A 16784-nucleotide genomic window follows, 5' to 3' on the forward strand; every position below is an offset into this window, starting at 1 on the left:
TCAACAGAAGGCGGTAATGTTTTAGCGACGATGTTTTACAGTGATAAATATGCAATGTGTTATGTCTGTTTGTCTGTGGTTTAACCTTCCTAATACATTAGGAAAAAGACCCAAACTGCAACTCGTTCCCAAAAATCCATTTTTGAACCGATTCTTGATCTTTTGACCTCAAATGAAGGTTTCTAAAATGGCACCCTGCCCAGAATATCTCCATTTTGGCCATTTAGGCTACCTGGTACCGGTTCCGAGAGGAAACAAAAGGACACTTTCAAAACCTAATGCACTGGTACCGTCCGACGGCTCAAAATGCATGATTTTTCATCCATAAGCAAATAGACATCATGCCATGGACCCACAGAAGGATCTGGCCACATCCAGATAGTGTCCTTTTTGAGCACTACCGTAACCGGTTCCAGGTATCCGGATGTGAGAATCGATCAATGTAGATTGGTCTATTTGAAAAGTGACGCGAGAATTGATAATTTTGCTTAAACGGTGCGTTTTGCACCATCCTACCCTATATCCTGAATCTCAACTATTTTTGAACACCAAGGAAGCTAAAACATATTCTTAGACTTCTCTTCACATTCGGCCTAATGCTTCTGCATCAACCTAGTTACACTGCGTTTGTAGCATTCGGCATAGTGGCCCAACATGGAAATTTCTATGAAATTCTGTTGGTCATCTTTTTACAAACGCTAAAAAGGAACCATAATTAAATAATTCCAGCCAACACTTGATTAACTTCCTGTCCTGAGCTCAGTGCAATGCGAGCGGAGTACGGTATAAACCTACCTCCACCCTGGTGGATCCTGGCACGGGAACCGGTGCCGAAAGCAGCCTCAGTATCCACGTTTCAATCTCCTTCACGTCGTGCAGCACAACCGATGGCGTCGATTCCGTGGCCTGACTGGTCAGCACGCTCCACACGCTATCCCTTCCACTTTGGCGGGAAGCACCGACCCGTTTCGGGCTGGAAGCATCGTTGCAAGCGTCGATTAGCTTTTTCAAAATGAACAAACACTCCCGAAAGGTTGATAAGAACGGATGATGCGAAAGGATGCACAGCGATGTAAGGGAGTGACTTCGGATTTTCGATCGTTTCCGAGATGCTCGCGGTGACGGAGAATGGCTTCCTCCCGATTCGGAATCCGCCGACGGTCCCGTCACACCGAGTCTAGTTTGCTGCTGCTGAGACCCTCCGTAGTAGGCTGTGTTTGGTGGATCCGAATCCCTCCTGCTTGGGCAGTCCCGATCCGAGGAGTCACTCGGTGCTATATTGCTACTTCTGTAGTCACTGAAATCAGGCAAACTTTAAAGAAAAATCTGCTTCCTCCAGCCCTTCCCAAATGAACTCACCTTGAAAAAGCCGAATCCGAACTTTTCTCCATGCTTTTCCTCCAAGATTCTCTTCGAAATGTCGAATTACGTCCTTTCCGGCCACTGGATAGGTTACCCGCCCCACCAACTCCTGGAACATATTTCTCCACAGGGCGGTAGAAATTAACGCATATTCCATATCGTGTTTTACTCGAATCCTTATCGGTTAAGGCGAACACAAACGACGTGGCATCCCGCACCGCTGACCCTGTCCTTCGTGGACCCACGCTGACGCAACCTTCCGGCTGACAGAAGTACACCATATCCAGTGGGAGTGGGAAATCCGCATGGTCCGTGGGCGGATATCGACGTAGTAGCTCCGGAATCTGAAAAAAATAGAAAGGGAAACGTGAAATTACATTTAACATGGATCAAATGCACCCCCCGAATAGCGTGGTGGCGTCCACCCACCTTAATTTCTCAGCTGGCTTCGAACCAATTGAGCTGATTTTCTGTAAGTGACAAGTTTGTAATCACATACAAAAAATCAACTCAATTGAATGGAGGATAGTCGAGAAATTCAATTCGGGGGATTCCAGTAAATCGATTGACACGTGCTGTTTTGGTCACGCTTCTCCCGAAGATACGTTATTAATCATAATTGGAGTAGAATTTCCTATTGCAATGTAATAAAGCATCCAGAGGTTGATTATGATCTGCAAAATAACTGAAGGCTGTCGCTTAAAGTGATTGCTATGTCCTGCTCAGAGTGAACTTTGAGTGCTTTCCGTGTTATTGTTATCCTCCCACGCCCAGCGGCAATGGCCGTGTTTCACTTCTATGTAATTGAATCCCTGCAGCTACGTGTCGGTTTTTCTACAACTGTCGTGGTAGACTCTCGGAAGACCGAAACGTGTTTATATCGTAGTGGAATATTACACGGAAAGCGGAAAGGGGTGGATGCAGTACAGAAACGATTTAATTCGTTTATAATCTCAACCACATCATCTACGAAAATTGACGTCATAGTTTGCTCTTTGAGAATTTGGATGCTGTTCGAACGGAGTAGACGTCCGGGGGGCTTTCTGAAGTAGATGGTGAAGAGCGCTTTAATCAAAAACAGATGATCCAAACATGGGTGCATGGCTTCTCGAAAAATGAAAAGGATGTGTAATTCCTTGTGAGTTGGCATGTGTTCGAAGAATCGAGTCACAGGATATGTATGCGTTATGTATTCAAGAAAAAACTACGTCAGTGCCATAGCTACAGTATTCCTATCCTTCAGTGCATTAACGCTTACGTGGCCCATATTTACATATGTGGTTTGGGTTTATTTGTTTTAAATTGAAATAAATCATCTGGGCTATCCTTAACACATACGTTCCCGACCCTAAAACATTGCAATTGATACCATTTAATCACTCCTCAGCGGATTTCGACTTCTAGATGCTTTAAGTGTAAAGCTTGAATTACTTATTTGTAAATTAAAATATTTTTAAATGTCATGGGGCTATTCTTAGAATTCATAATAATTTTGAAATTATCTCTAAAATTTCCTTTGGCACGTTTTAAAAAAAAGTAGAAGAGTATGTGCCTTGGGGCACGAACGGAAGCTTAAAGTAGGGCCGTTTGTTGTTTTATCTGGTGACCCTCAAATTAATTGTTACAGTCAAAAGGGGTCCAGAATAATTAGGCACCAATGCTGTCAACGGGGCAATCTCGCTGTTGCTAGGATCTGTTATCAAGACATTTTTTTTACTTGATTGTGAATATCTCGTGATTTCAGCTTGAAATGCCTCCAATTAATTATCGGTACTTCTTTTACCTATCGATTAAGTGAAAACATTTAACTATATATTGCTTTTTTAAATATTTCGTGCTGTTTGTGAACGCAAATCCATCATTTTGCGAAAACGACAGGGAAAACGGAGTGTTTCTATGGCTGCAAAAAAGTGATTTCCCTATCAAAGATTACAAATCTGTTAATTATCCCATTGTTTGAACATTTGGGTTTAAAAAACCTTCTGCATTTCTGTATTGCTTTAATTTTATGAATCTTTTGAAATCCATTAAACAGAATCGAGTGTGTTTCATTCATTATATCTAATATCCAATCAAGTAATAAACAGTCCAAAGATTTTTACTGCTCTTAATTTGAGGTATACCTCTTTGTTATGCAAAAATGGGTTTACTTGGGTGACCATATTGCTTGAAAAAGAAGTATGCTAAAGGACAACTAAATTACAAACTTTTATGGTAATCATAGGTACCACTCAACATGTGCCTTTGATGCTACTTCACCGATGTTTTTTTTTTTAAGTAGCTAGAGCATATCTACCATTTAATTTTTCAGGAATTTCAAAATGGGTTGCTTGATGCGACCTTACACTATTTGCCAACAAAAATGAAAAGTTTTAACTTATGGCTTGTGGTACCTCTATTTAAGTTTTTGGACTAGCATTGTAAGTCCCTCCTACTTGGAGAATTATGCTGTGGAACGCCCCGCCTCATTTATAATTCGTCAGATTTTTTTGCTGATGGGGACGGGGTATAGCAAGCGTTCTAAAGCATAAATCTCCATGTAAGAGGGACTTATTTTTAACTAGTTCGTTTATTTGGAAGGCTCAATCGCGTTAGCTTTACGGAGCCGATAGTTCAATGTTCTTTGTTTGTAACAAAATTCACTTAATTCTATGTCTAGTAGGAGTTGGGCCGAATACTCGTGGCTTACTCGAGGTTAGAGAGGTACATTGTCGAAGGATAGGATCAGGGGAGGAGCTTGGGGGTAAGGTTTCGTTGTCTCATCAGAGCGTTGTCGCCAGTATGAACGGTAGTGCGGTTTTAGTTTCGTCTGGAGTTCGACCGGCTCTGGTGACCAGTGGGCGACGATGATACTCATCAAGACCCCTCGAGACAAGACAAACAAAAACTAATAAAGAGAGACAAAAGACAAACGAATTAAATTCTTATACTAGACATTTGCAGAAACACATAAATCGACTGCATATAGCAGAGATCGCGGGTACCCAACACGTCTCTGATAGGAACATAGGGTTGTCTTCCTTGGGCCTCAAGAGTATTCAAAAGTCGCTCTCCAGCGGCGTCATTATCCGTACATTGCCAAACTGCGTGATCGATGTCATCGTAACCGTTTCCACACCGACAGATGTTGCTGTCTACGAGGTTCATTCTATTGAGATGAGCATCTAGCGAGTAGTGGTTGGACATAAGTCTACTCATCACGTGAATGAAGTCACGACTTAAGTCCAAGCCTTTAAAACACGCTCTCGAAGAAACATTAGGAATAATTGAATGTAACCACCGTCCAAGATTTCCATTCTCACAATCTGTTTGCCAACTCGAACTAAATGGTAAAAATCATAGTGTGAAAATTGCCTGTCATAAAATTCGCCTTCCTGCGCGCCCACCTTTGCGAGAGAGTCCGCCTTCTCATTGTCTGGGATTGAGCAATGTAAGGGGACCCATACAAAGGTAATCATATGTGATCTTTCGACCAGCACACTCATCTGCTCCCTTACCTTTGAAAGGAAATAAGATGAGTGCCTCAATCGAACTGACACTATCCGAGAAGATGAAGTAATGGTCTGCGGGCATGTTGGAAATCAAAGTTTTTCTGTGGCGAGAATTCGATCCCTAGATTCCTAGCCCAAGAAGACAAGTTATCTAAGGAACTTTGCAATGGTCCTTGCAAGTCCACGGCATGTGGACCTCTTACGGAAACCACACCGTCATCTGCAAGTTGTCTTAGCGTGCATTGTTCTGCCAAACAGTTGTCGATATCTTTGACATAAAAGTTATAAAGAAGAGGGCTGAGACATGAGCCTTGGGCAGGCCCATGTAGCTAATTCTGGAAGTTGTGAGTTGTCCAAGGGAAAAGTTCATTTGCTTTTCTGACAACAAATTGTACAAGAAATTATTTAAAATTCCGGAAAGTCCACATCTGTGCAGATTGTCTGACAGAATTTCAATGGAAACTGAATCAAAAGCCCCCTTAATGTCCAATAATACTGAAGCCAATCGCTCCTTGTGTGCAAAGGCCAGTTGAATATCTTTGCTCTTGCGGGAGCCAAAACTGTGTATTTGATAGCAAATTATTGGCTTCGACCCACTGATCGAGTCTCCGAAGGACCATTTTCTCCAACAATTTTCTAATGCACGAAAGCATCGCAATCGGACGGTATGAGCTATGGTCAGACGCTGGTTTGCCAGGTTTTCGAATGGCTATTACTTTGACCTGTCTTCATTCAGGCGGTATAATGTTATTTTCTAATAAGGAATTGAATAAGTCTAGCAAGCGTCTTTTAGCGATGTCTGGGAGATTTTTCAGAAGATTGAATTTAATCATATCGCGGTGAGAAGTTGTTCGATGAAAGAAGAGCCATAGAGAATTCCAGCATTGTGAATGGTCTAGCCAGAGAGCTGCCGCTCGGAGACACTTCTCGAAGAATGTGTTGTGCTGGAACTGAGTCCGGACAGACCTTTTTAGCGAAATCGAATATCCATCGGTTGGAGTATTCTTCACTCTCATTAGAAGATGAGCGGTTACGCATGTTACGAGCCACCCTCCACTAGGTATTCATTGAGGTTTCTCGTGAGAGGTCCTCGACGAAATTACGCCAATAACCGCGTTTTTTTTGCTTTGATTAATTGTTTCAGCTTTGTCTCAAGCTTTGAAAAGAGGGACTTGTAATGCTAATCTTAAAGCATAAATAATGTACCGTACGGATTTTTCAGTGTTAGGTGCTGAAATTTGTAATCTGTGATAGGGAAATCATTTTCTTCCCACCACAGAAACGCTCCGTTTTCTTACGCAAAATAATTGATGTGCTTTTTGAATCATCCTCTAAATTTTCGCTCCTCAATAATCCTTTAAAACTATCATCAGTACTATCCCTTGGAATATTTCTCTAGAAGTTCCTTTAAAAGCATCCTTAGAATTCCATCAAAATGTTATCTCCAGTAAAGTCGAAGTTGAAAAAATGAATACAGATAGCAAGTTTACCCGTAAACCATTCTGGTGCCGAGAAGACCAGACATTTCCCATTTCCCATAGTAAGTTCTCATATAAACTTCTTTCATGCAGTAGGAGATCTCATCCAAGTGAGCTCAAATTTCCTGATTTAGAATCAATTAGTTAGGTGGAGTGAAGTCAATATTTCGAGCAGATGTAGATGATTGTGGTGCAGTTCTGCATAATTTTGATGTTCGTTTTAGTAGGGGAAATGGATGTAATGTCGGCCTAAATGCCCCTTATTTGGGCCCATGCTCAAATTCAGCAATCGACTAAATTTTCATTAAAGACCAAAAATATACATTAGTACAGTCTCAATGACGCGTTCATCTAGATAAAATTGATAAATAATAGATTTTTAGCGATGGGCCCAATCTAAGATCCATAGGCCAACATTAGAATCATTTCCCCTATACGCTGACAGATCTGCCACCCTATGAAATATTTAATTAAAAAAAAAGTACCAACGTCGATTACAATTTAACAACACTTCCGAAGATATTAATAGTGGATTAATTTCTTTTACAAAATGGTAATTTCTGTAATTTTCGGAGTGTTTTTTTTTTGTCTCGATCGCTTTTGTCGATAATCTTGGTCGCGAACATGACGCAACAATGAGTGGTGTTGAAATTAAGAATACCGTCAAGTTTTCCTTAGGGAATGGAAGTGCGAAACCCACCATGGGTGAAATTGCAAATTTCGTGAAAGCACTGAACGTGCATCCCATTTGAACGATCAGAAATCCCTTCTCATAAAGTTTAAGTTCAGTGTTCACTCGGCTGTCGACAAAAGCAGGCCACTCTCGATGTGTGCTACGCGATCGTCTGTTTTATCGGCAGCAACCATTGTGTGGTCCTCCTCATTGTTCTTCATGAGCAGTTCTTTCGGTCGATGCATCGTCGACTTTGGAAAGCAACCGTTTCGTGATGAGTGTGTGAGTGCTGACCACGTTTTGCGTCAATTGCTGCAATGGACGCGCTATGACCCTCGTTGGCGTACAACAATTTGCCATACAATGAAACTACTGGAAGCGGCTCCAGTTCTGATGGAGGATGCTTTTTGGATAGCGGAAGATAAAGTGTTTATTGTGTTGTACCTTTTGACTATAGTTTTAAGATGTATTGTATAGTGACCAAGAATCCTCGGCTCTGTCCAGTTAATTCGGTTGAGCCTTATCAAATAAATTAATAAACAAAAAAAAAATTAAGTTTAAGTTCGAATAATCGATGATCCATGCATTGACGTTTAATTTTCCATTATGCGAATGGAAAGGCAGTGGATGTAAGCACATCACATGCGGGAGATTATCCTATTCAATATCCCAACAAAAGCATGTAGGAGTGCTTTTTTTCAGCAAGAAATCCCTCAACTATTGATTTGGTCTTACTGATTCATGTCAAATTTGTAGCCAATTGGTTACCCATGCTGACTTCGGTTTTGATCACCTTCCAGTAACTTTTGAAATATCTTAAGAAATAATTTCTAATCCCAACAGCTCTACTTTCAATAAGAGCTGATTGGGAGCAATATCGAACATTTATGGAATATAACCCAGAATAACATATGCATCATTAGTTTGGTGGATTAACGGTGCCGGTGGTGTAGTGGTAAGCGTGATTACCTCTCACCCCAGCAGGCCTGGGTTCAATCCCAGTCGGCGCCGCCGAGATGTTCTGAGGCATAACATCTCTGATCACGCCTTCCTTCGGATGGGAAGTAAAGCCGTTGGTCCCCGGTTCATGAGTTGATGGGTCGATAGGTAGGGTCTAGGTGTGGGAGCTGCCTTCCTGGCACGTCGGTAGCATTGGTGCTCAGCACGGAAAACAAGATCGACGGAAAAAACAAACCAAAAGAAAAAAAAAAATAGTTTCGTGGCCAAAAAACAAAAGTTAAACATGCTCAAAAAAACTTGAAAAGTTGCCAAGACTTGCTACAATTTCCATCACAGGAGCAATTCGTAGCACGCCCTCTAAAGCGCTAGATACAATGTTAAATTTTCTTCCCCTACATATATTTGTGCAGTTAGAAGCCGAAAGAAACGCACTAAGGTTTTTTTTTCCTCTGTTCGGGACATAAATCCACTGCGACCAGTTATATGCTTTATTGAGGTATACCCCGTGTCCTTTGTTTAGTGCATGTCGTATAGTGATGGAGTACTATTGAGAAATGAAAAAGTAATCGGTTTTGATACAGTTGTCATTCTTGCCTTTATCGCAAGGATCAGACTTTAATTGTAAGGTCCCGCTCTTTATACCATTTGGAGTGTCGGAACTCCCTCCAAAGGCACGCCCTTTTTGCAGTCCAGTTCCTGATACTTTAGCAACAAAACCAAGCAATAACACCGATAATGACCATGCAGCAGAATCCTAGTCTTAACCACTTAACTAGAGAACAGCGAATAAAAGATTAGGAATCACGTAGATGAAAAATAAGTAGGCGAAAAGTTGGCTTCGGCAATACCTTAACCTATTATCGTCAGGGGGGTAAACAAAGTCCTAGAGCACTCAAATTTGGCCAATAGTTACTCTGAAACACAATGTATCCACATGCCAAAATTGAGCTCTCAAGGACGTTGTTTACCCCCTGACGATAATAGGTTAAGGTATTGCCGAAGCCAACTTTTCCCCTACCTAACTCATTTTTTCCTTGTTTCAAGATCATCCTCGGTGGACAAAGCCGAGTCTTTTCACTATCAACAAGGCATACAAAGTAAAAAGGACTAAGATGTGTTCCTTTGATTACAAAACAATTCAGTTTCGCTAGTTTGAAGTAGTTCGAACCAGGCTTCGGTGGCAGATCTTAACGCCAGTAACGCACCACGAAAAGGTAATCTACCAAGCGTTACTGGGCGCACTAAGGTTAAAAAGAACGAAACAGTTTTTTGATGCTGACCTCAGGGGTCATCGGAGTATTTTGAAGGAATTTAAGATTAATTCTGTATTAACTCATGAAGACTGGATGAATAGACAGTATAACTTTGAAAGACTATTCAACGTCACTGAACCTAGTCGTACTGAATGGGAATCAGGGTGACCTAATATTCAAACAGGATCAATAATTTTCTACGCAAAGGATAACTCGGCTCTGTAAAGTTTATTCGATTGAGCCTGTACAAATAAAGTAATTATAAAAAAAAAAAAAAATAATTTTCTACACTGATGGCTCAAAATTAAACAACAGAGTTGGCGCTGGGGTAACGGGTCCTGGTGTCAACATATCAATATCTATGGGTAAGTGGCCAGCTGCATTTCAAGCAGAGATACAGACAATTATTGAACGTGCTGCGGTTTGCTTGCGTCGTAATTACAAACATACATACAACATATATATATTTTTTCTCTGACAGCCAAGCTGCACTAAAAGCATTGAGGTTTGTTACGTGTTCTTCTGAACTGGTTTGGGAATGCGTTCAATTACTACAGCAGGTGGCTATAAATAGTACAGTTAGCTTATTTTGGGAACCTGGGGTTGAAGATAATGAAAAGACAGATTTATTAGCAAGATTAGGATCATCAAAACCATTCCTAGGTCCAGAACCATTTTGTGGCCCTTAGAATGTACCATCAAAATGGAACTAAAGAACTGGGAAAAATCGATGATTGATAACATTTGGAAAAACACTAAAACAGCTCGACAGTCCAAAAGATTTATATCACCTAATAAAGGAACAACTCAAAGACTTCTTAGTCTCTCCAAAGAAGATCTATGTACTTTTAGTGGCCTAGTCACGGGCCACTGTTCAAGTAAATATTATTTTAAACAGCTAGGAAAATTGGAAGATGACAAGTGTCGATGTAGCGAGTGAAAACTCGGAAAATTTACTATGTAGCTGTGCAGCACTTTTTCATAAAAGGAAAACATTTTTCGATAAGGCTTTAATACAGCCCTCAGATGTATGGATGACTTCTCCCAGTAAGGCAATAAAGTTCATTCGTTCTATAATACCTTACTGGGATAATGCCTAGTGGAAAGCTAGCGGAAATCACTCAAACAAATAGTGATACAACACCCTGCTGTGGCATACATTAAACCGGGGCCCGCCACAATAGATCAAATAACTGGTCGCAGTAGAAAAATGTACCCAACAAAGGAAAAAAACATCGATCCAAATATTCCTTAGCAAACCAAGGAAGTTTTTAATTATGCTCTTGAATCTCTAACTACTTCTATAGTTAAAGCAAGAGTTGCCTCAGTACTAAAATGCGAGGTTAAATTCGATTCAATTATAATAGACGATTTTGAAATTGAGTTCTCTCGAGAAAATATTTTTGATGATTTCTGGGGGACTAATTTGGACGCCATTACTAAAAACATTCAACATAAGAAAGCCTCAATATCCTTATCAAAATACTCCGAGAGAGTACCTTGCCTTTCTTGGTAAAATTATTTAACAGATGCTTCCAAGTGGCACACTTCCCTGATAAATGAAAAAATGAAAAATTTGTTCCAATTTGAAACCAGATAAAAATCCAGATGCAGCTTCTAGCTTCTAGCTATCGTCCTATCAGTGTGCTTTCTGCAATAAGTAAACTTTTTGAAAAGATAATTTTGAATAGAATGACACTTCACATCAATACGAATTCAATTTTTGCAGATGAACAGTTTGGATTTCGCCAAAGGCTTCCAACTATTCATCAACTCTTAAAAGTGAATTCGTTCAAACAAATCTGAAAGCTGCTCTACTGAATTTGAAATAAATAAAGAGTTAAAAAAAAACATCCTGAGGACTATGTTTAATCTGTGCGAGTTTAGGATCTTCCACCAGGAGTCCCTGACCGTGATCTAGCGTTGGTGCTAGCGAAATACGGTACATTGAAGCGTGTCATCCAGACCAGTGCCTCGGCATATACACTAGTGTACGTGGTGTATATATGGATGTGATAAAGTTAATTCTCACCGCTCTGCATTTCCTCAATCGGAAGGGACATATATTCTATTAAGGGAACACAAACATATCGACAGTGAGCATGCATAAGGGCGTAAACGCGATGATCGACTTTCTTCGTCGATTTTCTCTTTTGTTAATAACTCGCTAGATTTAACGTTTCTCGTTGCGTTTGCTGTTGCTTTTGAATGCTAATACAACCTGTTACAACCCTACATTGATCAAATTATAGAAAATTGTTTCGCTTAGCTGTAGCAATGCAAAGAGAAAATCGATGAAGAGAATCGATCATCGAACATACGCGCTTATGCATTCTCACTGTCCATATGTTTTTTTTTGTGTGGGGCTGCGGATGCTTTCCTGCCACAACAGGATGAAGATAACCGTGAAGATTGGACCGGTAGCAGTTTGAATAGTATACACTCCGAAAAATTGATGTAAATTTAGGAGTTCTGAGACAGACATATACGAGCGTCCATTTTGACATAAAATTAAGTCATAACAAACGCAACATTCAGTTCAATCAAACGTACTTTTCGTCGAGTAACGAACTGTTCAATCTTGGAGCCCTTCATTACGTCTCATCCTTTATGTCAAAGATGAATTCCGTCACGTGTAAAATTAGTTATTTCTAAGTGTGTAGTACGGGAAAAAGTAAGCAGAATGCAGTCTTCCGGGAAGAAATTAATTCAATCACAGACCTTAAAAAAACTCTGAAATTATTGGTGCCGTGGAGTTTTTCATATTATATATAAAATAAACTATTTAAAAAAAAATATACTACCGGTACATCACAAAACTTTATTTTTGTTTTGTCACAAATCCGAGTGATTTTTCTTCTTCTTATTACTGTTATATCTGAGTCATTCAACGTTAAGTCTCCATCCCCCTATCAAACGATAAGTACGAACATCCACGAAGTGAACACTATTGTAAATCTACGAATCGATTTATATAAAAGATGAATACATTAAAACTGAGTGGTCAGTAGAGTAATGCAAAATTTGAAATTTTCGCTACACAATACTTAAACGATTCCAAATCGGATCCTGACTAACCTCTCAAAATTTGAACCCATTTGGTGAGAAACTGATATGGCACAAACCATTTGAAGTTGTATGGGAATTATTATGGTAAAACCAAGATTTTTGTTCATGTCTATCTAATAATTCACCATATCGGTCTGCTTCAAAAGCTTTCAACTTTCAGCTACAACTTTGCTCAAGACCACTTTTTGATTAAATGCAAGGATCGAAAGTTATCAATGGTTCAATGCGCTGATGTCTTATGATCATGCTCAACAGGCAACATTGGTGTTTCTGGGGCGTTGAAAAGGACACAAAAATCATGGCTACTATGTCACACTGCAAAATACAGTGTTGCCTACAGAGCAGCTGCTTGATCATGTCATAAGTTTACCAATCTCTTAAATAATTAATAACTTTTTCCTGTCTCGTTTTACATAGAAACGATCTTGAGCAAAGTTGTAGCTGAAAAAAAATTCTATAAGAATGTTTTGCAGCTCAATATGGAAAAAGACTAGAAGGCAATGAACAAAAAGTTGAAATTTCCCACAGTAATTTACATGTAAACTTCAAATGGTTTGTGCGAAGTCTGCTTCTAACCAAATGAGTTGTAACTTTGGGAGGCTAATCAGGACCCGATTCGAAACCATTTAAGCACTGTGGAGCGAAAAAGTCAAATCAGTATAGTGGTCAGTCTTCAGATAAACTTTAAACAAGGTGTTTATTTCTTGGATGGATACTTATTAATTACTTAACTAAATAGAGGACTTGGGTAATCTGTTTCACCCAGCATTGAAATGATCTGACATGGATTATAATGATATTGAAATTGAGTTTTGTCTTGCTTATTGATTCTACCTTCTTGCAAATGAAAATAATATAAAATATTAGGAGAAACAGTCCTATTGTTGCGGTACGTTAGAATCGTTAGAAGCCTATTGTTGTGTATGGAGGCTACTAGCACTTCTAACGTATAGCAACAATAAGACAATTTCCCCTTACATATTAAACAAAAGGCAGTTAATATACAACCTATTTCAACAACCGTAAAATTTTTTCTTAAATAGTATTATGATTTCAGAGTTATCTCAAAGACATTTAATTTTAAGATTTTCTATAAGTTTTAATCTTATTTTAAAAATTCGCAAGAAACGAATTATTAGTTATTATCTGGAAACCAAAAAGGTGAAACAAAATAAATAAATAAAATAAAAAATACCATTTCATAATTTACGAGAAAGGCACTAGTCACCGGTAGGTGGATTAATCTGGGATGACTCAAAAAAAATCAAATAAATCCTATGATAAAATAAAAATGTCAATTATCGAATTAGCAGTATCTTCATCTTCTTCTTCTTATCATTTCAAGCTTATTGCTTATCGCCTATTAGTTATCTCGTGTGTACACTCAACTTAGTGTTCTAGATGCACTTGTGTACAGTACAATCATACAGTACAGAAGTCGAGAAATTTTCCAATCTAAAAAATACCTAGATCGGACCGGGAATCGAACCCAGCCATCTCCAGCACGGTCTTGCTTTAGAGCTGCCAAAGCTGCCAAATTCAACGAAGCTAATTGTATTGGTAATGATTTAAAAATTTAGCTGAATGGCTTACCCTGCCATCTCAAATTTAGGCCCGCTAATTAGCGATTAAAGAGTTGACGAAAACGTTGAACCTTCAAACATTTTCAAACTGCTCAGGACATCACTGCACCGTTCGAAAAATTCATGTAAATTTCTGCACATAAAATTAACGCTAGATTTGGCATAAAATTACGTGATATTTCGTGTAAATTTTAAGCGCAATATTTCCTATATTAGCAATATTGTATGCAAGCTTGTAAATGATTTCCCTGATAATGCCAAGTATAGCTCAAAATTAAACGAAGGAAGATTTTACGCGATAGTTAAAGTTCAGAATTTTTTTCTGTGTGGTGCTACCAGTATATTCAATATCGCCACCATCATGAGATCGTGGCGTGAATACATATAATTATTTATCACCATGCACCAGCACACCAAACACATATCAATTTATCCATCATGTCAAGTCACTTAAGAGTAACGAATAGAGAAACACCTCAAATGACCGATATGATGAAGAGTCTACAAATGACATTTAGACAGACCGACATAGACAAATGTGTGCATCCACTATCCAGGGCAATCCTTTTTCTTGTTTTTTTTTTTTTCAATGAAACAGCAATCAATCAATCAATCATTGTTCAACGAACCTGCACCGGAGGAGCCGAGTTCGGTCCAGTAGCATGCAGTCCCGGGGCGTTCCCGGTGTTGGCACCAGCCGATGTCGCATTGCCAGTGCTGGGACGGGCGACGACCGCCGACCGGGCGCCTACAATCGCCAAATAGTCAATCAACCGAGGACACAAGGAATCACGCTGTTGTTGTTCAGCCATCGCCAATGTCGTTCAATCGGTTCAATTACCAAGCGTCTCCACCGGTATTAGGCGCCAGAACACAGCGCACGCTTTGACGAGTGGTATGGTGTTTGCGATAATGGTCAGTTAGTAGTAGTTAACTGGAAACGGTTATATTGAGAGTCACGATGTCGACTACCACCGGAAGTCTATGTCATCTTGAGTTCCTTGTCCGGTGTTATCTAATGATGACGATAAAGATGAGGGTTACGTCTGTCTATGATGTGGGTGATTATAGTTCTTTGTTAGCGTTAATTGTCTCCTCCGTTGACCGATAGGTGGTAATTAACGTACAATCGATGGTTTGGTGGTACCATTGTTCATGGTTTCTGAAAATAGACGGAGAAAAATAAATTAATTGTAATGCTCTCGTTCTTAATTTATAAACCAATACGGAGTTCATACAAAAGGTCAAGTGTTTCGGAGGTTAATACTTAATTATTACAGTCATCGACATCTGTAATGTGATTGGACTTGAGTTCTACTACTTTGGAGCCAGTTGCAAATTTTCTAGACTTCCCTGGGTAAAAGTGCGTACCCTACCTACAATGTATACAAATGCAAAATAATGCAGGCCTAATCAGCTTTTATTTGAGAACTGTGAAAGTGCTCAAAGATCAAGTTGAGCCTGTTAAAGCTATAAATAAACACAAGCCACTAATAACATTAAACCATTGAACAAGGGAGAGGTCCCACGTATATCATATTAACAGATTTGCTCATTCATCACATCCAACACCGGAGTGAAGAAGAGATAAATCACAAGGATGTAGAGCATATATGTCTCAAACGTCATCTGACCTTGTGCCACAGGAAACTCGTACCACGGAGAACATGCTCTTGATTATGGCATTTATGGTGTATGCTACATAACTACATGCAGCATGTACGTACATAAGCTGATATGATATTATCAAGGTTTTTGTTTATAGATACAACCCCGTGAAGATGACAGAAGATAAAGCATGAAGGAGTGATCAATGTGGGTGGGTTCTGTACTCGAATGGTTTTCACAGCATGAGTACACTGCATGATGATTATAATTTACAGGTACGTAGGTAGTACCACTGGAACCTTATGGAACAATGACCGATTGTTACGTGGAATAAAACTAAGAACTAAATTTGTTAAAATTTGTATTTCGCAAACGTTCTCGACTATACGCACTCGTCTCCTGCCGATCATGGTACCTGTACTGCTCTAGCTGCTCAGTACAAGTCGATGATGAACAAACACAACTCTATTAACTCATTTTCAGTATCTTCTAAAATTTTCAAAAAATTTAAAAAAAAACTTAACGTAAAGTCGATTGCTCCTAGAAAAGCAATAAAAAGATATTATAAATTATGTGTTTAACACATGTCAATCTCACTCTCAGAGAGTCACAATCAGCGGGTTTATCATTTTCACTCGATCATGAAATCGCTGATTGTGACTCTCTGAATGGGAAATTTTCAGGTTTTATCTGTCAAACGCATACGTTACAGCCTCTTGTACCTCTTGTACCTCTTGTAACCAACTTGTAACTTACAATTACAAAATATCATCATAGCATCTAATGATTTCATAATTCCGAAGAACACATAGCTCATAGCTCTGTGTGATGGCGAAGAGTGTAGTTCAATTTTTTGTGCAGTGAAAATATAATTTTAATTACGAATGAAATTATGTTGTGGGCCGTAGCGGCGCCGGTGGTGTTGTGGTAAGCGTGATTACCTCTCACCCCAGCAGGCCTGGGTTCAATCCCAGTCGGCGCCGTGTTCTGAGGCATAACATCTCTGATCACGCCTTGCTTCGGAAGAGAAGTAAAGCCGTTGGTCCCCGGTTCATTAGTTGATCGGTCGATAGGTAGGGTCTAGGTGTGGGAGCTGCCTCCCTGGCGTCGGCAGCATTGGTACCCAGCACGGAAAACAATATCGACGGAAAATTTTATGATTTATTGCAACGCGTGCCCAAGTGTAATTGTTAACAGGATAAGTAGGATACAGGTTGCAAAAGCAGCTCATTCTCATTAAATTTTGCTTATTTTTCGATCCCCTCGGCGCGATGAAAGTAAGCAATTGCTTTCTTATACTAGTGGGG

The 16784-nt window shown here is 39.5% G+C and overlaps 1 protein-coding gene across 6 annotated transcripts in view; it reads right to left on the reverse strand.

Annotated features, from left to right (window-relative positions):
- The window catches only part of Rab3-GEF (Rab3 GDP-GTP exchange factor), a 97360-nt gene that overhangs the window by 50488 nt on the left and 30088 nt on the right, over positions 1-16784 (reverse strand). For 5 of the 6 annotated variants that reach the window (XM_065228680.1, XM_065228681.1, XM_065228682.1 and 2 more), the window contains exons 2-4: positions 14499-15031; positions 1360-1706; positions 796-1297 (exon numbers count right to left, since the gene is read on the reverse strand). In XM_065228680.1, coding sequence (XP_065084752.1) covers positions 796-1297; positions 1360-1706; positions 14499-14681 — 1032 coding nt within the window. In that variant the 5' untranslated portion in view covers positions 14682-15031. The remainder of the gene's footprint in view (positions 1-795; positions 1298-1359; positions 1707-14498; positions 15032-16784) is intronic. The other variant, XM_065228679.1, reaches the window with a different exon arrangement.

The sequence above is a fragment of the Ochlerotatus camptorhynchus genome, unplaced genomic scaffold, assembly GCF_037179485.1.
Source record: "Ochlerotatus camptorhynchus isolate MF236.1 unplaced genomic scaffold, CSIRO-AGI_Acam_v1.1 ptg000300l, whole genome shotgun sequence".
NCBI classification, from domain to species: Eukaryota; Metazoa; Arthropoda; class Insecta; order Diptera; family Culicidae; genus Ochlerotatus; species Ochlerotatus camptorhynchus.